The sequence below is a fragment of the Erythrolamprus reginae genome, chromosome 3 (assembly GCF_031021105.1).
Source record: "Erythrolamprus reginae isolate rEryReg1 chromosome 3, rEryReg1.hap1, whole genome shotgun sequence".
In the NCBI taxonomy this organism is placed as follows: Eukaryota; Metazoa; Chordata; class Lepidosauria; order Squamata; family Dipsadidae; genus Erythrolamprus; species Erythrolamprus reginae.
The window spans coordinates 134,429,653-134,454,163 of record NC_091952.1 but is presented as its reverse complement, the minus strand read 5'-3'; the positions used below and the strand labels follow the sequence as shown (position 1 = coordinate 134,454,163).

At 37.4% G+C, this 24,511-nt stretch overlaps 3 protein-coding genes across 6 annotated transcripts in view; 1 reads left to right on the top strand and 2 right to left on the bottom strand.

Annotated features, from left to right (window-relative positions):
• The window catches only part of TADA1 (transcriptional adaptor 1), a 38,334-nt gene extending 30,512 nt beyond the window's left edge, over positions 1-7,822 (bottom strand). The window contains exon 1 of one of the 4 annotated variants that reach the window (XM_070746791.1): positions 7,347-7,822. In XM_070746791.1, the coding sequence (XP_070602892.1) occupies positions 7,347-7,348 (2 nt within the window). In that variant the 5' untranslated portion in view covers positions 7,349-7,822. Of the gene's footprint in view, positions 1-5,200; positions 5,573-7,346 lie in introns of those variants that run through there. The other 3 variants (XM_070746792.1, XM_070746790.1, XM_070746789.1) reach the window with 3 other exon arrangements.
• Positions 7,380-23,210, top strand: PRDX6 (peroxiredoxin 6). The gene is made up of 5 exons (XM_070746795.1): positions 7,380-7,681; positions 14,174-14,330; positions 19,035-19,181; positions 21,102-21,248; positions 22,406-23,210. The coding sequence occupies exons 1-5, from the start codon at positions 7,590-7,592 to the stop codon at positions 22,529-22,531; spliced, it is 669 nt and encodes a 222-aa protein (XP_070602896.1). The 5' UTR covers positions 7,380-7,589; the 3' UTR covers positions 22,532-23,210.
• Positions 15,183-24,511, bottom strand: part of ANKRD45 (ankyrin repeat domain 45) — a 31,872-nt gene continuing 22,543 nt past the window's right edge. The window contains exons 6-7 of the mRNA XM_070746793.1: positions 18,355-18,399; positions 15,183-16,067 (exon numbers count right to left, since the gene is read on the bottom strand). Of these exons, the coding sequence (XP_070602894.1) occupies positions 18,365-18,399 (35 nt within the window). The 3' untranslated portion in view covers positions 15,183-16,067; positions 18,355-18,364. The remainder of the gene's footprint in view (positions 16,068-18,354; positions 18,400-24,511) is intronic.

The following is a 24,511-nucleotide window of genomic DNA, read 5'->3' as shown; positions in this document are numbered from 1 at the left end:
AGTTTACTTCACAAAAAGGCTTTTTTCACTGTGACAAAATGCAGGTTATGTTCTTTCTACTTTTACCCTTGGCAGTAAATGTTATTGTCTATTTCAAACATGGAAAAAATCAGGTATTATCTGAGCATACACAACTTGGAATTTTTCAGAATCTCAGCTCTATATTTCCAGAGCTTATAGGGAAAGTTATTCTGTTCATATTGATTGTAAAATGAATGACAGCAAGCCCAATATTAAGAAAGATTCATATTTATATTTGTTTCCCCTGTTATTGGCCCCAAAAGCAACAGGTTGCTTTTAATTATGACTGAACATTAGTTCAGGGTAAGAATAAGTTTATTGGACAAGACAAACAGGTGAAGTAAATCATATAGGTTTTCAAACAACTGTAGAGCTAGTCAGGAAAAAAAGGAAGAAGATAAATGATGTTTTATGATTATAAACCCTCTGCATTCTTTGAAATGGGATTTATAAAGCAGAGGCGAAAGGAAAAGTTAAAAGGGAGGCCATCCAATTCATGGGCTGGGAGTTTTGATAATCAAAATTCATCATTCTGTATACTAGGGAATGCCTTTTTCTACTATCTTAATTTTTGCTCCAAACTTTAAATTAAACTGTCCTCCAGTGGCAGTCTACTTTTTCATTGAAGAGGGTAGTGGTTATGATAATTAAGTCAGTTAAAGTTTGTAATGCAAATCTGCCTTTCAAAAAAATGTTAAAAGACTACCTGGTTGTCCAGTAAATATTTCCCTATCTGCTGACAATAACTATCTTATACTGTTTTCTCCTCCTTCTACATAGTTTTCTTCACTCCCATTTTTATAAGATAGCTAAAGATCAGGAACTTGACAGCAATTTTCCAACTCTTAAAAATCACTATCGTTTACCACAGCTTTACCTTATAAAAATTTTAAAATTATATATTTTAAATAATAGCAAATTGCATTGATATATCATTGCATACTGAATGAAAACAGCAAAATAAAACAGCAAAATACAGTAAAACTGGCAATTAAGTTGCCAAGAAAAAATACAAAGCAGAGATGGGAAGCGACAAATTAGTATCCCAAAAATAAGATTTCATGGTGTCTCTGGGCTGTGTACAGCAAATGGTGGTAACATAAGTAGAACTATAATTTTAAAATTATGTTCTATAATTCACTCTAAAATTTAATTTACCTTTTTTGCAGCTATATTAAAATTTTAATCAGTTTTCAATCAAATTCTTTTGCTAGATTTTTTTTTCTCAAAAGAACTGTATTATTAAGACAGAGATTCAGGGTTGAAATTCAGCAGGTTCTAGAGAAACGGTAGTGGAAATTTTGAGTAGTTCAGAGAACCAGCAAATACCACCTCTGGCTGGCCCCAAAGTGGGGTGAGAATGGAGATTTTGCAGTATCCTTACCCTCCCTGACCCACCGAGCCACACCCAGAGAATTTCACCCCTGCAGAGATTGTATATTCTATACTACTATACATAGAATGTTGTTTCTGAAATGAAGGAATTTCCATTGTTTCTGTTAAATGTTACTTTTTTACCCATTTCTCTAACTTGTCAAGATTGTTCAAAATTATTCCTACTTCAAGGATATTCAAATATTTAATCCTATTTTATTATTTGCAAATCTAATAAGCATTCTATCCATCTATCCCCCCACTATCCCCACCAAATCATTTAAAAATATTGACGTATATAGAAGTTAGGATTGAATGTACAACATATTACCCCATATCTCAGATCAATTTGATGAGAATGTGTTAAGTGTAAAGGAGTACGAAGAGTGACTCTTGAGTTACCAAGGATGCACAGAGGAAACATGGAGGTGGCAGATATCTAGCTGATAGCCCAGAGATACAAGTAGTAATTCATATAACCAGATATTTTACATGTATAAATATTATTTACTTTGGCAAATAGCTTAATCAAGAACAATCCTAGTCATACATAATTACATCAGTCAATACTCACAATACATATACAATATTATAAGCCTTTCTCAATACATTAAACAATACTATAAGCCTTACTTACAAAATATATTAAACCATCATTTGAACACACAGTTCTACAGTACAGTCACACAGACAAACCAGAAATAGCAGAGTAATCAGATGGGGGGGCAGGCTTCTGGCTCCCTCTTATGGCTAACTTCAACACTAACTCTTAAAGCTATAGCATTATAATTCATTTAAACATACATTGATAGATACATTGCCAAACCCAACCAGTTATGTACATAATACTAACAGAATGCATGGTGTTTGATTTCTGAGCCAGTTATATAACCACCATATTGTCATGTTCTGCAGCCTACATTAAACTAACATGTTCATTTTTTTTATTAGATGCCGTGTTAAAACTGAGATTGTTAATTTCAGGGTACACAGCAACTGGGACCAGAATTTCTGTTGCTAAGCAAGGCAGTTGTAAAATATAACGTTGTGTGACTGGATCACTTAGCAACAGCAATCCTGGAATCCCAGTTTCTGTTGTAATCTGAGTACCATTTCAGTCATTAAGCAGGAAGAGGCAGGAGTCACTCACAGGCAAGCAGACCAGCAGCTACATAGGGGTGCCATGGACAGGGGCTTTGGAGCATGAGCAGATGCACAGATGCCACAGACAGTTCCATGGGTCTGGTGCCATGGGTACACAGCATAGGCAGGTGAAAAAGAAGAAGCTGGGGTAACTTTTGACTTTGGTTGTGGGAAGCAATGATTGCAGCTCATGTCCAGTCAACGAATCAGTGGATGTGATGGGCCGGTGCCTGGAGGCTGTTGGGATCTGGATGGGTGTCAACAGACTCAAACTCAACCCTGATAAGATGGAGTGGCTGTGGGTTTTGCCTCCCAGGGACAATTCCATCTGTCCGTCCATCACCCTGGGGGGGGGGGAATCATTGACCCCCTCAGAGAGGGTCCGCAACTTGGGTGTCCGCCTTGATCCACAGCTCACATTAGAGAAACATCTTTCAGCTGTGGCAAGGGGGGCGTTTGCCCAGGTTCGCCTGGTGCACCAGTTGCAACCCTATTTGGACCGGGATTCACTGCTCACAGTCACTCATGCCCTCAACACCTTGAGGCTCGACTACTGTAACGCTCTCTACATGGGGCTACCTTTGAAGAGTGTTCGGAAACTTCAGATCGTGCAGAATGCAGCTGCAAGAGCAATCATGGGCTTCCCTAGGTATGCCCATGTTATACCAACACTCCGCAGTCTGATTGGTTGCCGATCAGTTTCCTGTCACAATTCAAAGTGTTGGTTATGACCTATAAAGCCCTTCATGGCATCGGACCAGAATATCTCCGGGACCGCCTTCTGCCACACGAATCCCAGCGACCAGTTAGGTCTCACAGAGTTGGCCTTTCCGGGTCCTGTCGACTAAACAATGTTGTTTGGGGGGGACCCAGGGGAAGAGCCTTCTCTGTAGTGGCCCCGACCCTCTGGAATCAGCTCCCCCTCAGAGATCAGAATTGCCCCCACCCTCCTTGCCTTTCGTAAGCTCCTCAAAACCCACCTGTTGTCAGGCATAGGGGAATTGAGATATTCATTCCCCCCAGGCCTATACAATTTATGCATGGTATATTTGTGTGTATGTTTGGTTTTTAATAAGGGTTTTTAGTTATTTTAAATATTAGATTTGTTATATGTTGTTTTATTACTGTTGTTAGCCGTCCCGAGTCTACAGAGACGGGTGGCATACAAATCTAATTAATAAATAAATAAATAAATAAACAAACAAACAAACAAATAAATTGTGATTTAATAATCACCAGTCCCGAACTGAGTATCTGGATTGCAATCGTGTGACTGTAGGGATGCTGCGACAAGCACAACTTTGCAAACTGGTCTTAAATTCCGCACTTTCCCCTACATTACACACATAGAATCCCTACAATCTACCAAGGAAATCACTGAATTTCCTTGAGATAACCTTTTAAAATATAGTTTGATAAATCTACCTCAATTGCTTTAGAATTCATTTTAAATCTTCCCAGGTATCTACTATGCATGACTGTTATGTAGCTTTTGGATCCCTTTCTCCTTTTCTGAAGTAGGAAATCTATCATTTCTCAAGTTTGACATATAAAAGTCCAGACTTTCTATCCACTTACCCCACACTGGTTTTCCCAAGTGCCTATTTCCCTAATACTGGTTGTGGGTATGAAGGATGGCTCAGAGTGGTATTCCCATTGTGTCCTTTGATAAATACATAAATAAAAAATTTAAAAACCTATATATGTTATTTTTGTCTCATTTTGTACTCAATTGCATTATTCTTAATATTGTTCTTTTTAAATGTTGTTTTTATTTGTTGTAAGCTGCCCAGAGTGGGGCAGCTTACAAATCAAATATAACAACAATAACAACAATAATAATAAATATTGGCCTGCTACAAATAGTTGGCTTCTTTATTTTTGTATATGCACAAAACCACAGTGGTTTATTTGGGCCTGACCTCTAAAAATCAAGTTGCATTAAATTATTGCAGGAAAATTAGAGACTTATGGTATTTTAGAGACCTATATGTCTATTCAGAAATAAGTTGCTGAATTACTTCCTGGGTATAATTGCTGTTTAACACAATTAAGTAAATATTTCTGTGAATACGGGTGCAGAAACTTTTAGGCAGTGGTTCTACATAAATTTTATTTAAAAATTTTACATGAATGTGTGCATGACTATCCATCAAGGTGCACAAAAATCACCTTTGAGAATTTGTGAAGCACTTGAGAGTGGCTTAAAATGATGGCTGTGATCTCTTTAATAACTGAAAGCCTAAAGCCTTGGATTGCTGTTCCTTAAGGACTAGTTTCTACCACCTATGAGCAGCTGGATCTCTCATCCTCCCAAATCAACATTTCATTGGGGGGGGGGGGGGGGGGGGTTAAGGGACATTTGTATTGCTAAGCAGGGTTGAAATAAGGCCGGCCTATCCGGTTCTGAAGAAAAATTAATATTATTCAATATTAAATAGTATTATAAAAATATTATTCAGAAAGGGCAGTAGATTTTTACACGGAAAGTAAGGACCTGATTGGGCATCTATTTAAGCTAGAGCTTACAAAACACCCGGTGCAAGAGAAAATCGAGATCGATGCCAACTAGGCCTCTGCTGCAAAAATACGGCCAAAGGCTTAAACGAAAAAACGGCGGGAAGCGGGGGGGGGGGGGGGAAAGGCGCTGATAATCACTTACTGCTTCACATTTTCTCCCAAAGCTTCGCTCAGGTTTTTCTTGGCCACCTCCAGCTCACTCACGTAAGTCGCCATGACACGCTCCGGGCAGTAGCATGCGCCCGCCCGCTCTCATTTTACTGCCCGCGAGGCCGCGTCAACCTCAATAGCAATTCTCTCCCGTTTTAATTTGATTCTTTGTTTCGCAACTCCTGGCCGTACGGCAGCTTAACTCCAAAGAGACTTTAAGTCTCTGATTTCAGAATGCCTCTAAAATGAGTTAAAATTAGATAATGTCAATAACTTTGGACCAGATCCTATTAGATGCTAACTTGGGGGGAGGGGAGGATCTTCATTCCGGACATTCAGGCTCTTTCCCAATCGGATTGCAGCCTTAAATTTTGCTCACCCTATTTTTTTTAAAGACAGAATACAGTATCTCCTATACCAGTGTTTCCCAGATATCTGGACTTCAACTCCCAAATTCCCCAGCCAGCGAATTCTGGGAGTTGAAGTCCAAATATCTTCAAGTTGCCAAAGTTGGGAAACACTGTCCTATACCATTCTTCTTTCCTATAATTATTCTATTCTATCATTGATATATTTTATTCATATTTCTTCTCTTCTCTTCTTTCTTAGATATACTGTACAGTATTTTACTATGAGTATATCCTCTATAACCTTCATTATATATTTACTATATGTACAGTATACCCAATATAACTCTCATTGTGCAATGGACAAAATCAATAAATAAAATAAATAAATAAAAAAAGAATAGTGCAGGCCAGTGGGATTAAACCCAAGGAAGGTGTTTGCAAGTAAGACTTTCTAACAAGCGGCTTCCCATCACTTAGTCCATATCAACGTGTGCAATCCATTCAAGATTTCCTTTAAGAAAGGGGGAAGCCACTTCCCCGCCTTCTCCAACGTGATGCAAAGGCACTAGCCCCTTTCATGGTTGGTTTATTTGTGGGCCAAAAGGAAGTTTAGTTCAAAAAAATTAAATTAACAGCGATTTTTAATTGCAGTCCTAAATAACTTGATTCAAGTGCTTTGGTCAGACGTCTGACTGACCCAATTTTTTTCTTGCGCCCTCGCCAGTCTTTTAACATTTCCCAGGCTGTCTCCTTGGAGATTTTTTTCCTGAGTTGGCGTCGATTTATTTGTTTGTTTTGTCAAGTACCTATTGGTGGTATACAAAGACATAATAATATTTGTATACATGATACTAAAAGAGAAACATTAGGGTTGATTCTCCAGACCCATCCTTGAATACAGCTCATCTGTCTGGAATCCATACCGCATCTCGGACATCAACACCCTCGAAAATGTCCAAAGTTACTTCACCAGAAGAGCCCTTCACTGCTCCACTCGAAACAGAATACCTTACAAGACTAGACTTTCAATCCTGGGCCTAGAAAGCTTAGAACTATGACACAATCTAAGTATTGCCCACCAGATCGTATGCTGCAACATCCTGTGTCAATGACTACTTCAGCTTCAACCGCAACAACACAAGAGCACGCAACAGATTCAAACTTAATGTTAACCGCTCCAAACTTGACTGTAACAAATATGACTTTAACAATCCAGCTGTGGAAGCTTGGAACTCATTACCGGACTTTGTGGTGTCAACCCCCAACATTTTCCCCTTAGACTATCCACGATTGACCTCTCCAGGTTCCATAAGTGCACCTTTTGTCCCCTGTCCAATTGTCTCTCCTTTATCTCATATTATCTTTTCTTTCATATATCTTCTCCTCTATTTTTATATCTTTTCTTCTATCCTTTTCTTTATATATATTACTACATGTCTATTCTCTTCAATATGTATTGTGTTTTGGACAAATAAATAAATAAATAAATAAAATAAACACCATATCTCCTATTTCTATATATCCTCTATAACAGTGTTTCCCAACCTTGGCAACTTGAAGATATCTGGACTTCAAGTTGCCAAAGTTGGGAAACACTGCTCTATAACCTTGTGTATTATTGTGTATTGGACAAAATAAATAAATAAATAAAATAAAAACACTAATTGCTCTCCCGATTGCCTGACTTTTTAGCCTTCTCCCCAATTATGCCTGCAATTATATGAATATTGTGAAGAAGCCCCGCCGTGCAGCATAAGATGACTTGCTTCAGAGAATCGGAAAACTCACATTCGACACAGCCGTAAACTTCCCTTCGTCTGCACCTACTGTGCTATAAAAGCGGCGTTCTGTTAACAAGCGAGAGTAAGTAAGCCTCACAGCGGAAGGTTTCCGTCTCCGCCCCTTAAAGCCGCGCCCCCTCGCTAGGCTCTGTGGGTCCCGTTGTTCCCGCACTCCTTCCACTCTGCCTTTCGGTTGTTCGGACGCAGCTGAGGCTCCTGCTCGCTCTTGCAGCAAACGTTGAGGAGAACCATGCCGGGCCTGCTGCTAGGAGACGAGGCGCCTAATTTCCAGGCCGACACCACGCACGGTCCCATCCGCTTCCACGAATTCCTGGGAGACTCGTGAGTACGAGGGGCGACCGCGGTGACTGGGTGTTAATAGGGTTGCTCTGTTCGGTGGTCCTCGCTTGCTAGGACTGCTTCGCCCTTTAGAGCAGGGGTGGGCAAAGTTGGCTCTTCTATGACTGGTGGACTTCAACTCCCAGAATTCCTGAGCCAAATCATGCTAGCTCAGGAATTCTGGGAGTTGAAATCCACATGTCATAGAAGGGCCAACTTTGCCTTCCCCTGCCCTAGAGCAGTGTTTCCCAACCTTGGCCACGTGAAGATATCTGGACTTCAACTCCCAGAATTCCCCAGTCAGCTTTGCTGGCTGAGGAATTCTGGGAGTTGAAATCCACAAGTCTTAAAGTTGCCAAGGTTGGAGACCCCTGAGCTAGAGTAATTAAAAGGGCTGCAGCATATTTGTGGAAACCATGAATTAACTGTCTTGGGTGGAGGATGGGAATATTTCTCCTTATCTAACTCCACAACAAAGGAAAAGGAAAACTTTGTTTCCTTTTTGTTCTGCCAAACAATAGTTCTACCTTTATTTATTTATTTATTTATTTATTTATAATTATTTTCTGTATGGCTTATAACCTACCATGAAAGGTAGAATATAAATAGTTTTAATAATTAAAGAATAAATTGTTTATTGAAATATGTACAATGCGAAAGAAGTGGACTTTAATTCTTACTTCTTAAGGCTGGAATGCAAAGTCCCATTGAAATTGGTGGGCAAAAAGTTCAAAGAGAAAAAAACCATGCATGTATTGAATAGGTTTTTTATTGTACAATATTTATTGTCACAAAATGTGGCTTTCAAAAGAGTTAATATATCAACAAGCTCTATGTTCTCAGAAACCTTTTGAGTAAGTTACTGAGAAAATATGCTGATAAATTGTTCATATTCTTTTGAATTTTCTAAAACACTTTGTTCACAAAAATGAACTGAATGGTGGATCAGAGAGTCCTTGGCAAAGTTTTCCTGTGCTGCACTTTTGAGTTAAGTGGGTACAGTCTTCTTAGCTTGTGGTCTTCAGAGTTTCTTAATTTAACCTTTATTCTTCTATCCTTCTAATTAAATGTATTCTGTAGCATGAAGTGCACCTACTGTACTTGCTGTGTGCTTAATCACCTTAAAAATGTACTGAATTTAGTGTCACAATAACTGTTGAATCAAAGTAGGCAATCTTTAAATTATTGGAGGCACATTTTGAATTTTGAGAATGTTGGAGAACCTCTTACATAATGGTTGCTGTAGGGAAGGAATTCCTCTTCATTAAATAGTTTCCATGGGAAATGTCAGTTGCAGAACAGCCATTTATTAGAAGGCAAACTAATAAAATTATTCCCAGCCACTTCCTGTCTACAAAATGTTCTCTATTGCCCTATCTTAATTTCTCTTTTTTCTTGAATGAATTGATAAGATTTCCAGGAGAGCACTGGCAAATACCTGCCTTGTTTTTATTTTCTAACAAAACTCTATTACTGTATTGTAAATATGATGCTAGAAAGAGAGGTTTGTCAGCATCCCTCTTTTTAACTTGGGTTGGTTTTTTTAAAATCCCATGGGGCAAGGAAGAATTGTGGTATTGTTGTCTGCCCGTTTTGGTTAGAGCCAGGCAGCTTTTCTTTGGAAACTGGGGGAAAAACTAAGAATAATTTAATTACATTGGGGAATTATACTAAGTATGTTGATTTTGTAGGTCCCAATTAGATCTAAATTGGTTTCTTTTATTGTATGAGCTTAATGAATGTATTAAGTTTATCCAAAACTTAATACATTCATTAAGCTCATACAATAAAAGAAACTAATTTAGATCTAATTGGGACCTACAAAATTAACATCTAATTGGGACCTACAAAATTAACATATTTAGTGATAGATAGATAGATAGATAGATAGATAGATAGATAGATAGATAGATAGATAGATAGATATAGATATAGATATTAGGCTTGTGTAGTGGTTCAGGTTCAATTTCAAAAGACAGAAGGGAGAACATAACAATTATTATAGCTTTTTTTGGATTTTTGGATTTTTCTGATTTATCCATGCATCCCAGGAAAAGATGTAGATGCTTTAAAAAATGAAAGTCCTTTAGTTTCATACTCTTTTATGAAAACACCTGTGCTGTTGTCCTTCAAATTAACCCAAAAGGTCTAGTTACCAAAAATGCTGCCATTTTGGGGTGAGGTACCATCAATATGCGGATGATACCCAGCTTTACATCTCCACCCCATGCCCAGTCAACGAAGCGGTGGAAGTGATGTGCCTGGAGGCTGTTGGGGCCTGGATGGGTGTCAACAGACTCAAGCTCAACCCGGATAAGACGGAGTGGCTGTGGGTTTTGCCTCCCAAGGACAATCCCATCTGTCCGCCCATCACCCTGGGGGGGGGGAATTATTGACCCCCTCAGAGAGGGTCCGCAACTTGGGCGTCCTCCTCGATCCACAGCTCACATTAGAAAAACATCTCTCAGCTGTGGCGAGGGGGGCGTTTGCCCAGGTTCGCCTGGTGCACCAATTGCGGCCCTATCTGGACCGGGACTCATTGCTCACAGTCACTCATGCCCTCATCACCTTGAGGTTCGACTACTGTAATGCTCTCTACATAGGGCTACCTTTGAAAAGTGTTCGGAAACTTCAGATCGTGCAGAATGCAGCTGCGAGAGCAGTCATGGGCTTACCTAGGTATGCCCATGTTTCACCATCACTCCGCAGTCTGCATTGGCTGCCGATCAGTTTCCGGTCAGAATTCAAAGTGTTGGTTATGACCTTTAAAGCCCTTCATGGCACTGGACCAGAATATCTCCGAGACCGCCTCCTGCCGCACGAATCCCAGCGACCGATTAGGTCCCACAGAGTGGGCCTTCTCCGGGTCCCGTCAACTAAACAATGTCGGTTGGCGGGCCCCAGGGAAAGAGCCTTCTCTGTGGCGGCACCGGCCCTCTGGAACCAACTCCCCCCGGAGATTAGAACTGCCCCTGCTGTTCCTGCCTTCCGCAAACTCCTTAAAACCCACCTTTGCCGTCAGGCATGGGGGAACTGAAACATCTTCCCCTGGGCATGTTTAATTTATATATGGTATGCTTGTGTGTATGTCTGTTAGTATATGGGGTCTTTTTAGAAATCTTTAATATTTTAAATTTGTCAGATTATTTATGATTTGTTTCCACGTGTTGTGAGCCGCCCCGAGTCTTCGGAGAGGGGCGGCATACAAATCTAAGTAATAAAATAAATAAATAAAATAAATTTTGCTTCTCACTTCCTAGTCAAGGTAATGAATGGTATAAATTTGCAATGTAATCTGATAACTATTTAGGATTTATTTTTAAAAATCACAATTTAATCATCTGTGGCAAGCTTTGGTTATAGCGCACACACAGTCTTATCAAGTCTTGTAATCACCATTTTTTTATTTGCCTGGCCCAGAAACCAGGTTATAATCTCTGATGTATGGGTTTTTTCAAAGCTGCCAACCCATGGTTTGAACAAAACAGGAAATAGCAGTTGAAGACTTCTAATTTGATTGCTTTTAGAGGATAAGTTGGAGGCTTAAATGCTGGTACATATGTCTGGTAATAAGCAAAATTCAAATTGATCAGTTTCCCTATTTTAAAGGCATACCATAAAGAATTCATTGAAATGACTCAATTTGGGCCAATAGCAAGTCTGTAAGGATTAGGAGTTGGAATTGTCTTTTCCATTTGAGCAGCAGTGTTACAATATTGTTAGAACATTCTAACTTAGACCCATATATTTGTATGGATATTTTTTTTATTAATGAAAATTGCAGTCATTTTCCAGGTTGAATTAATCATTAGGCTTAGAAATATATAATAATAACTTTTGGAATAGTTTTATAACTAGATTTATAGAAAAACAATTTATTTATGCTCCTCCAATATAATATTACTCTGGCAATACATAAAATACAAAACATTTGTTCATCATAGTGGAAATGCAAAACTCTGCTTTCTTTAAATCTGATATAATCACTTGGGTTAACATTAAAGTGCAACTCTGAGACAAATCATTTCATTCTAGTTGGTATAGACAAAAGAGCAAAGGGTACATTCCTGTTGCTCAATTAGTTTTGTTTTCCCGGTAGCAGTTGCTTGACTAGAGTCCAGTTTGGCAATTTCCAGAGTATTAGTTCTTAGCCAATGTGAGAAGGATATGGTGGATGAGAGTTTCAGAGGTTGGAGTTTGATATACTGTATATAGAAGATACCAAATTGGGAAAAACTAAAGACAAAATGAATCTTTGCAATAGGCAAGATTACAGGATAGAATATATTAAAATCAGGAATACTGAAGGATGAATGTGGATATTTACCTGCTAAGCAAATTCACATGGAAATCCATGTTGTAGAGAAAAAAACAACAAAGACAATTAGGGAACAAAATGTAGAGGCTAAAACATATGAACAATTATACGAATTGGATAGTTTAATGAAAAGAAGGACTAGGGGAGACATGATAGAAGTGTTCCAATATCTAAGGGATTGTTATCCAATGCACCTGAAGGCAGAACAAGAAGCAATAGATGGAAATTTATCCATGAGAGAAGCAATTTAGAACTAAGCAGAAATTTCCTGACAGTGATAATAATTAATCAGTGGAGCAACTTGCCTCCAGATATTGTGGGTGTTCCAACACTGGACGTTTTAAAGAAAAAATTGGGCAACCATTCATCTGAAATGGTATAAGGCCATGATAGAGAACCTATGGCACGTATGCCACAGGGGGCATATAGAACCATATCTGAGGGTACGCTAAGTGTTGCCCTATGTCAACTCCAACACGCACATGCACGCTGGCAACTGATTTTTGGTCTTCTGGAGGGCTAGAGGAGGCTGTTTTTGTCCTCCCCAGGCTTCAGGAAAGCCTCAGGAGCCTGTGGATGGCAAAAAATAGCCCAGAGGCTTCAATGAGGCCTGTGGATGTGCAGGTGTGCTTTCAAACATGTTTCTCCTTTTCTCATCCAACGAAATAGAATATTCTGCCTTTTTAATATTTCCTAAAACACTTCATTCCTCTAGGAAGAGGGTGGGTGCTAACTTCCTACACTACTTTTCTGCTCCAGCATCCAAATTACATAGTACTGTCTGCAACATTTATGTTATTACAGCAGCTTCTGTCGCCAACACATCCATAAATATTTATAACAATCCAAAGTACTGTAATCTCAAAATGATAACAAATGTACAGAATGGAAATTATATTACCGTTGCCTTTTTAACAGTAACTCTTTAACAAATCCTTGATAATATGAACAGCCTCTGTGTAACTTTCATGCAACTGAATAAGCCATAATGAGGTCTTCTTCACTTGAATTACTGTTTGCTAAACCATTTGCTAACTTGTATAATTTTAGAAATCATATTTTTTGCTTGAAATTGGCTCACACATCAGAATAAACCAAAAATTACCAAGACAGAAAGTGTAGACATAAATTAAGCATTAAGACGAATTAAACTTGAAATATATTTTTCTCATATGGATTATATAACAATATGTAGAATTTTTAACATTTTGTTTCAAATGACCCCACAGCTCTTAGAAGAAAATATTACTTCATTAACATTTTTTATTCCATTATGCTTAATTTCTAAAAAGTAATAAAAAGGGAAGAGTTTGTTTGCAACTATAGCATGTATGTAACTGCAATCTCCACTTTTATTGAAACTAGCTACTCAATTCAAATTTGACTTACCGGTAACCATTGCTCGTACATTGTCAAGCAAAAGCTGGATCTTGCACAAAGGATTTTGGAATATTGTTCTACTCTTCAAAAATATCTGGGTATATTGTACATGTGTATTTCCACCAAAAGACCTAGAAATCCAGGCAGACCAGTTTGGAGAGGTGGATGGTAGCATTAGCTATTAATGGAGCAACAGTAATGAAGCCTTGCCAAGGTTATAATCTCTTTGGCACTGGACAGTGCTTTAATTGAGAAGGTATTCATGACTAAGAACCAAATGAAATGCTATGTGTTGCATAATGGGGCGAGTACAAGGTACCGTAAGTGGAAAGAACAAAGATAATAAAGAATATGGGGGGGGGGGGGGAGGATGGGATATGTTAAAATTATTAAAGCAACTAAGCTTTCTAGTTCTCCAGAATTCTGCCATGGGATGGCCTAGCCTTCTCCACCCAGGTGTCCCCTAGGATAAATTTGATTTTAGATCCCATAATCCCTAGCAAACAAAAGATTGAGCTTTGTTTAGGATATGGGATTTAAAGTCCTTCTTATCTGATACATTGTATTGGAAATGGCTGAGCTGTAGTGCTCAAAAATCAGAAAAAGGGGGAAAGGAGTAAAATTAAGGAGAAGAATCATTTAAATACTCCAAGCTATAAACTTTCTTGATGCTATCCAGTGTCGAGTCCTCTCAGCTAGCCAGTTCACAGTTGAAAAAAACTTTGAAATAACAGTTTAAATAAGCTCTGGCTCACTAGCCTTCAATGCTATCTGCCATGTGATTCTTTTTCTTTCAGATGGGGCATCCTCTTCTCTCATCCAAGGGACTTTACTCCAGTGTGTACCACAGAACTTGGTCGAGCAGCAAAATTAGCACCAGAATTTGCCAAGCGAAATGTTAAATTAATAGCCCTCTCTATTGATTCTGTCAGTGACCACCACGCTTGGTGCAAGGTATTTTTGAGGGGGGGGGGCGCGATGACAAAAAGAAAGAGGCACGCTAAGAATTGGAATGTTATTTTCAGTGAGGCATGGAAAACATTTTGATAATCTGCATTTAATGTTTTGAGGGATTGCTGAAATGGGCAGGATTAATCATGTCTGTAGGCTGGACGGTGATTTTCACATTTTATTTTTAAAAGAAAAGGCCTTTTTAGAGTACTCTTTCCTGTCTCAATGTATGAAAAAAATAAAAACAAAACCGTTGCTGAGGTTTCAGAATTATATTTCCTTTAAATATAATAGACAATAATTCCTAGCATCATAGTTTAGGTCAATGTTCCCTCTAATTTTTTTTCGGTGTGGGCAGAAAAGTATAGTGTCTGAGCGGCAGCCCCCTTGGGACTGGGCGGCATAGAAATAAACAAACAAACAAACAAATAAGAAAAAAATCCCTTCTTTTTTATTAAAAGAAATTAATAATTAAAAAAAAACAAAATCCATTACTATTCAAACTAAAACAACCAGCAAAACCAAAAACATAACTATTAATAAAAACAGGTGAGGGCTGGGGGTTTTTTTCTCTGTTATTATTTAAGTGCTTTTACCATATGCTTTAAATCAAGAGTCACTTCTCTCTCTGTTTCTCTCTCTTTCCTGTCATTCTCTGCCTCAATCATTTTCTCATTTCTCTTTTTTTCTCCCCTTTTTTCTACAATTTCTCTCTTTCTCTCTCTTCCTTCCACTCTTCTTTCTCTCTCTTGCTTTCTCTGTCTCTCACTTCCTTGCTTGCTTGCTTTCTTTCTCTCTCTCTCTCCCCCTCTTGCTCTCTCTCTCTTTTTCTCACTTTCTCTCTTGTTTTCTTTCTCCCTCTCTCACTCGTTCTCTGTTTTCTTTCTCTCTCTTGCTATCTCTTTCTCTCCCCCCTATTTCTCTCTCTCTGTCTTTCTTACTTTCTCTCTATCTTGCTCTGTCTGTTGCTCTCACTCTCTCTCGTTCTCTCTCTGTTCTTCTCACAGCGGAGACTGGTGAAGGTGATTTTCAATGTTGGGCACGTTGAAAATCACCTTCGCCGACATTGAAAATCACCTTCGCCGGTCTCCGCTGTGAGAACGCCTGCCCCGCCTCTCCTGCAGCCCCCTCGCTGACAGCCCGGGACGAAAGCTCTCTTGGCGAAGGGACTGCGAGAGCAGCGGGGCGGGTGTTCCCGCTGCGGGAGGAGCCGCACCCCAAGGCGGGAAGCGGAGGAGGAGACAGGCGGATCGGGCGGGCGGGGGGCAGCAGCGAGAAGCCAGGGGCGCGAGGGGGCTGGAGGCGCGGGGGGTGGGGGCAGCTCCTTGCGCACCCTTGTAAAAGGGTGCGCGGGGGGTGTTTTGGGGGGCCCGTGCGCAGACGTGCGCAGCTTAGAAGGAACGGAGGTTTAGGTGTGACACATTATAGAGTAAACAGGTTTAAGCGTGTGTATCAATAAAGCAATTTTTTCGAAGTGTAAGACAAAATTAAAATTACAGTAAAGATAGTAATTTGTATGTATCAATAAATATATTGAAGCATTAAGATTGTTTTGATAGTTATTCTCTTTACAGAATAGTGGATTTAATTTTATGCTGATATAATTACATCTGACATCAGTTTTCACACCCAGAAGTTTTCATAAACACTAAACCTTGGTTATCCTAACTTTGAAGCCAATGTACAGGAACTAGATCACAGGAGGAGTTTTTAGGCACCTTTGCTGCTTGAGTTGATTTCCTGCAGACAAGATAAAAGCCATTAAAAAGAGATTGAGCATTACAGAAAAGTTTGTATTAGGGTTTAAATTACAAGGCTTTTGAGTAAACAAAAATTTGATCATTCTCTTCTTACCTCAAAGATCAGGAGATACCTAGGTAGTACTTATATAACAGGGTTGTGTCCAACCTGAAAATGTGGCTTCTTGCCTCACCATTTGCAGTACTCAGTCATCCTGACTTGTATTTTGGAAGGCTTATTATAGGAAATGTGTCAAAATAAATAAATTTCATGAGGTTCATAAATTTATAATTATCCTTTCCTGTGCTCTAATACATGACAGATTTTTTAAAAAGTTAGTTTGGATATGACTATACCAGCAAATGAAAAAAATGCATAGCAAAATTGTCACATGCGCTGTTTAAATCTGGTGCTAAATCATTTGTAGTACCGTACCACCATGATAGGACAGCTTGCTGCATTGAAAACACATAGAAAGGACAGCCTCTTAATGTAAACACATAGCTTACTTGTCATAAAGTTATATTTTTGTTTGTGTTAGAACTTGCTAAACATTTCGTGCAGAGCTGCACTTTTTAATACTTTCAAAACTCTTTAAGCTTGAAGCTCAGACCAAATTCAACCGAAGAATGCATTTCATTATGCATGTTTAATTACTCCATTATTTAGTTATTTATAACAAGTTATATAATCTTGTACATACTGTTATCTTTTTAAAAAATTGAAATAAGTGCTTCTATAGAAAGAATAACTAATTTCATATATACAAAATAATAACTGAAGAGCAGCAATGTAAAACTTTTATTAGGACTGTTGACAGTACTTAGTAACATGACACTACTGCTGTGCTGCTGCTCTGTACAGATTTTTTAAAATTGTTCAGCTGTTTTTCCAGATAATTGAAAAACAATTCCTTTTCTAGAAAGCACAAGTAAACATTGCCTATGCACTGCTTGAAAACAGTGTATGAAATCTACTAAAATAAAAAGTCCACTCTGATTTCTAAAAAAGGAAAATAAAAATTGCTCATCTTTTTTTAATACCCAGTGGGTAGGTGAGTAGGTTGACTGTTCAAAGAAATCTCAAGATGTTCCCTGCGTTCGGTGAAGTCACTTAATTATTTATACAGAGTTTTTTTTTAAAGAGATGCTAAACTTTAGAAATCGTTTCATATGCACAAAATACTAGCATGCAAATTTTTATAAAGCTGCAGATGAATAAATTGTATGTAAATTAATTGGACTTTCAGTTAAAAACTTAGGCATAAAAAGTAGCATTCAAAAGGCTGATGTTATTTAATGAAAATGGCATCTTAAAGTTTTTAAAGTTCAGACAAATTATTAAATGAGAAAAAGCAAAAATGTTCAGTAGCATCATCCACAATAATTGGTTTTGCTTGTTTCTCTTCCCAAAAATACATACAGTATACTTATTTTCTCATATCTGCTACTGCTTACTTAACTTTCGTAGATACTCTACCTACTCTATCTTTTATATGAATTACTTTGTGCATATCATCTTAGTACAGTACATTTAAAAGGCAATTCAAATAATATATTGAATTCATATTGTGCTCCAGACATTGGATTCAACCTTGCACTGTAGAAAATGGGACATTTGAGAAGAATTCATGAAAGCATGTAAAGTAACTTCTTAGATCTTGAGTTTGGTTCCTGCTGACTATAAGGAGCCCATGTACTAGTACTCCTTGACTTGAAACCAGTTTAGCCACTTTTCAAAGTTACAACTGACCTCCTAAAAGATACTTAAGAGCCAGTTTTGGTGGCCAGCTCTTCTCATATGATCACATAATCATATTTGAGACTCTTGACAGTCAATCCGCATTCACGGTATCATGGGCATGAAACCACAATTTACAACTTTGCTGAAAACCTGTGTTTGCTTCCAGTTTTCAGCAAAATGCCCCATAGAGAACAATTATTTAACTTAATAACCATTTGGTTATTAATGGCATATGCTTAACAACTGTAGATTCACTTAACAATTGTAATTTGTTTAATGAGCATTGCAAAGAGGGGGGGAAAAGTGACCCACTTTATGATCATCTTCTGATTGTTAATGAGCAGCCTCTGTTAAAGTTGTAAGTTGAAGACTACCTATGATAGTATATTGTACATTGAAATTCTTTGACATTACCTTCTTCCAGGAAGTATTTTTTTATTTCTCAGTCTAGTCTATTCAGGGATTTCTTGATTGTCTCATTGATTTTTTAAAAATTTGGCCAGATGTGCTCTATAACTTACATATAGATCAAAATTTCACTTACCAAAAATCATTCAGGTTTTTTTGCTGACAACAGGGTCTTGTCCACCTGTATTAATCATAAAATATATCTAGATTAATTATAAAATATGCCAGCATTGTCTGATGGAAAATATCTCTAACTTATTTTTGTGTCTGGCTCTTAATCTTCCTTCTGCTGGTAGTATGTCACCATTACTTAGTTGCCTAACTATAGAACTGTGGCCCTAGGGCCCTAAATTTTCCACTTCTCTGCTTTACAACTTATGCAAGAAACTAGGCATGCCATTTCAGTAAGGAGGCTAATAATTGGCTTCTCGTATAAAGAAATCACTTCTGTGGAGAGCCAGTACTTCACAAAAAAATTGGTAGTCTCAAATGGCTGTACAGTTTAGTTAAACAAATATCTTAGTTTCCCCATTTTGAATGTGACTTTCCACATTTTTTTCCATTAGCACTAATAAAATGTTTCAAAAGCCTCTTTGCAGCATTTTGTTTTTTTTTAAATTAAGCTGTTTTTGTTTATTTTACTCTGGCTTAAACAGTTTTGAGTGTTTTCATCATTTTTATAAATCATTATAAAGGGCTTTTAAAAACAAAGTTTTTATAACTAAATGAAACAGCACTATTTTGTTCAGAGTTGACTTTGTACTAATGGTAATTGAATACATTTTTAATACAACATTACATTTCCCACTTTTGCAGGATATCAATGCCTACAACAGCGATAAGCCTAGTGACAAACTCCCTTTTCCAATAATTGCTGATTTAAAACGGGAACTTTCAGTCCAACTTGGCATGCTGGATCCAGATGAGATAGGCAAAGATGGAATGCCTTTGACTGCTCGTGTGGTAAATATCTATGCATTGTCCCTTTAATATTGCTTTTTTGCAGGCTGCAGCTTTCTCGGTTGCTTATGTACGGTTCATTGACTTATTTCTATTTAATCTGTTATTGCTGACATTTGACAGCAAGCTTAAAAGTCAAAGATCACAAGAGTTCTTTCTCTTATATATGTAAAACTTGACATATCAGTTTATTAAGCTGGACTTATACAACCTGATTTACAAATAAAAACACACCCATTTATGCTCTGGACTATAGACAAGCAATGCATGTAAATTACTGAAAAATATGTGGAAGCCTTGGGCAAAAGAAAGGCAGTAAAATCACTCTTGGGTGCAAGGTCAGTATAAAATATTAACACGTGCTAAATAATGGAACAATGAAAAATAATAGCAGAGTTCTCTCTTTCCCCCTCCCTTCCTTTCTCTTCTCTCTCTCTCTCTCTCTTTCTTGTCTCTCCTTTCCTCCTTCTTTCTTTCTTTGTCTCTCTCTCTCTCTCTCACACACACACATTTCCTCTTTCTTCCTTTCTCCCCACCCCACCAAAACACACATGGTTTGGGCACAAAGTATCTGTTGTTACAGTAGTTTTCATTTCTCTCTATAATACACCTGATACTAATCAATACCCTATCTCTCAACTACATAAAGACTAAGGGAAGGGAAGAAGGGGACTAACCTTTAAGAAATTAATAGCAATAGTCTGAGCTAAGCTTTTCTTCTTCAAATGGAAAATACTACCCATTTTAATCAGACATTAAGGCTTATTAGTTTGGAATATTAGTATGGCTTGCACCAAACCTTGTCAGTACTTGTTTTCCTTACAAACTAGCTCAACTTTGTTTCCTTTAAATCTTCTTTTCATTTCACACCAATTGCTTTGGACCAAGAGCTCCATTTTTAAGGATAGAGAGAGGAGCGGGGAGGTGGGCTTTGGAAATAAAAGCAGCACAAGAGAAAAGGGGAAAGGCACTTTCTGAATTCTTCAAGCCCTCCCTGAGCCTGAAAGCCCTCCTCCTTTTCATTCTCCCCAATCCTTCCCCTCCCCCCCTCCGCTTCTTTTTGCTTGAAGCTCCTTTCAGAGTGGAAGGAAAAAACAAAAATGGGAAGGATGCAAGGACAGAAAATGGTGCATGGCTGCAAAACAGGAAGGCATTTTTCAGCCACTTTCTGGGACTGAAAAGTTGAGGGGATCCAGGGATGCAAAAACCGGCTGGGACTAAGACGACCCCCACTCCTACCCCCCCAGGATTCCATGCAGAAGGGGAAAAAAAACCCCAGAAATTGTTTTTTAAAAAATAAAAATAAAAAGATGGTGGCATCAACCAATCCAATTTAGTGACATGAACATCACATCACCAGTGGGTCGCTACAGGTTCAGGTGAACCAGGAGGAACCCAACCCGCCTCCATTTATAACAAACTCAACATGAAATATATTGACAGGTAGATTTTCCTCTAATCTTTCAATTGTTATGTTATTTACTAATCTTCCCTTTTGTGCTGCGGTGTGTGTGTTTTTGAATATGTATGTATATTTGTAAGATATATATAAAAAAGAATAGTTGTGCAGGAAAGTTCCCATCTATGTCGCAAATTTCTTTTGTACATAAGTAATCTTACATAAACATTTCCCATTTTAATGATAAAACATATCATAATTGTGCCAGGTTTAAGATAACAAATACTGGATAAAAATGATTTTGAACTTAGAACTTAGGCTATATGGGAAAATTCTACCCAAAATTACATTTTATTAAATACACTGCCCCCCAATGCATTTGCTATTTGTCATAGGAAAAATGTAACACTAAATAGTTGAACTATATAATTCCATAAAAGATTGCCAGAAATTGATAATTTATGGAACAGTAGTATTTATGCGATAATTTGTTTTATTTACAATTCTGTAACTTTGTCCTGTAGGTATTTATTTTTGGCCCAGATAAGAAACTGAAACTCTCTATCCTCTACCCAGCAACCACTGGAAGAAACTTTGATGAGATTCTAAGAGTTGTTGACTCCTTGCAATTAACAGCTATTAAGAAGGTTGCTACACCTGTTGACTGGAAGGTAGATGTTTATTTATATAAATCCATTTTAATCTAAAATTTTATTCAGTTACAGTGAAAGCTTTTGAAGAAACAGATTTTTCTATATATTGCTAAATACAACAATATTCAAATAGATTGGATAATGACCTTCATGAATCAGAGAAAGATCTCCTGAGAGTACTATTTAGTGTTGGGAATTACCAAGTTACCATTGTCCTAAATGGAAGGATTCATGGTCCTGATGATATTTTTAAAAATCATAGATATATTTATGACAGCCCTATAAACAATTGTGGGCTCTCCAGCCATAATCTCTTATAAACTTCAATTTCTTACAAGTATACTCCAATTTAGGCTTGTAAGCTTTTTTATTTTTTTAATCAGCATTTCCATTAATATTTTTTGTGCCTTAAAACATTAGGGTTAGTTTTATTAGAGTAACCTGAATTTGCCACATTGATACAATTTATATTTTTCAAACCAATTTAAAAGCTGAAATATGGATTTCCTAATTCAGGTTCTATAATGCTCATAAGTTCATCAGTTGAAAATGCCTTTTTAAAAAAGCAGGGGGAGAGAAAAAATGATTAAGAAACCTTGTGAAATCTTGATAAATTTCATTTTTGTTTGGAAAATTACACGAAAGGTGTTTTGAATATTTGTGGAAGAATATTCCAATTTGGCAATATATCTTATTGCCAGGGGGAGTAATGTTCTGTATTTTGTCTGTTTCTGTGTACATACAGAGCACCTAGTTTGTAAATTATTTTAAATATCAAGGTAATATGAGACAAAATCGGTAGCCATTGTTTTGTAGGAGTTTGTGCTTTTTTTGCATTTCCAGGACAGATAGTTTTAACAAAATGCTTGAGGTGGTATAAAGAGGTGGATTGAGGTGGTATAAAGAGGTGCAGAACTATATCCTAGTCTTAGATGTATGCATTATAACTATTTTGTGAACTACATGAAACATGTTAAGATATTTCAACTATAGAAATGTTCATCATAGTTTGAAATGTAGAATATATGCAGTAACATCTATAATGCAATAATATATGTCTGAGAAGATGATAGCATTTCATGTAATCTGATTTATTGATTGAAAGTTCTAGGGCTGGGCTATACAAATAAGAATAAAATTATTATTAATTTTCTTTTCTTTTCTTTCTTTGTGAGGCTGGAGACCAGGTCATGGTTGTTCCAAGCTTATCAGATGAAGAAGCCAAAAAGCTGTTTCCAGGAGGGATTTGCACTAAGCAACTTCCATCGGGCAAGAATTATCTTCGTTACACCTCTCCATAGCAATTGTGAAAAGAAATAATATAAATGGAATGCTATCACTGGGACTTTGCAGGACTGTTTGCATTAAATGTGTGGAAATATACTTTGAGACAAAAAAGGGAAGCAAAGCTTTTATTAATTTCTTTTAACCCAGTGACTAGTGTGGCTTACAGCTTCAGCAAATCAGTTTAGGCTTGTTTTGTTCAAATTAAATCAGTTTTCTTCACCACCACCACCTTCTTCTTCTTCTTCTTCTTCTTCTTCTTCTTCTTCTTCTTCTTCTTCTTCTTCTTCTTCTTCTTCTTCTTCTTCTTCTTCTTCTTCTTCTTCTTCTTGGAATTGAATTTACCACTTTTAAAGCAGTACAGATTTTTCTTCAATGTACTTTACATAAAATATGATTCATGAACAGCGAATTAATATTTTTTCATTAATGGGAATCAATTTCTGTCATGTGTAAAAAGACATCTTGCATTATGTTTCAAAGATCATCAGAAATGAAGGTTCTTGAATTCAGTTTACGAAATAAATTGAATAAACCATTACTTGTATTTGTGACTTTCATATTAATCTACTGTATTAATTAAAAGCCTAATTCAGAAGAACTTATGTTAATTTTGTGAATGATTAAAGCAGAGATATGGAATAGATTTAACAAAGATTTATTTAGCTGGTTCAGAAAATAAATCAAGTTAAAATATTTATGTATTACTGTTTGCTCATTCTTAAATACGTCAACACAATGGAATTTATGCAGGACATCATTCAAGTTCTTTCTAAAAACAGGTTTTGTCTTTCACATCTAGTAGAAGCATAGAATATTGTACCTCTGAGCTAATGATTTGGTTATTTTAATCTTTATGGGAAAAAGTTCAGTTCATTTGGGCCTTGGTTATGCTTTATTTTGTAGAAAAGCAGTTTTAGATTTAAATCACTGTGGGCCCTCACTCCTGTTCATGGGATTTGACAGCATTACTTTAGAATTATTTTTTTCTAAGTTTATTCATTGATTTTAAAAAGAATATTTCTCATATCTTATAATCCGTATCCATTATATTTTAAATATACCATTCATTGCACTATGTATTCTATTAGGTTGCATACATTCAAATATATGTATACGTAATAGATAAAGCACAGTATTAGAGAAGAGAAAAAACAAGGTACTTTAGAATTAAACAAGTCATTGTTTTTGGTTTATAGAGATATAACAGTAAAGTTTCTCATATCTAATGAAACTTTGTAGTTAGACCCTTCAGATTACGTAGACTCTTAAATGTGAAAGCCAGCTGGGTGACTTTGGGCCAATCACTCTCTCAGCCCAATTCATCTCACAGAGTAGTTATTATTATTATTATTATTATTATTATGTCAGTACAACACAGCAAATGAGATCACTATGTTGGATTTCGTATTTCATCACCAGTCGGGCGCTTCCCAAGCACCTAGGACTGCGTGATGTAGCGGCGAATTATGTTTGCCAATCCCAGTAAAGCGGCCTTTTGCAATTGACAGATGGAGATTTTGTCAATTTCGATGGTTTTCAAATGTCCGCTGAGATCCTTTGGCACTGCACCCAGCGTGCCAAGTACCACTGGGATCACTTTCACTGGCTTATGCCAGAGTCGTTGCAGCTGGATTTTTAGATCTTCGTATTTCACTAATTTCTCTAGCTGCTTCTCCTCAATTCTGCTGTCCCCTGGGATTGCGATGTCGATGATCCATACTTTCTTTTTCTCCACAATCAGGATGTCTGGTGTGTTATGCTTCAGAATTCGGTCAGTCTGAATTCAGAAGTCCCACAGTAGTTTTGCTTGCTCATTTTCGACCACTTTTTCGGGCTTATGATCCCACCAGTTCTTTGCCACTGGTAAATGGTAGTTCCAGTGGATCATCTCTGCCACAGCATCATGTCTATGCTTGTAGTCAGTCTGCGATCTTTTTGCAGCAGCTGAGTATGTGATCAATTGTTTCATCTGTTTCTTTACAGAATCTGCACTT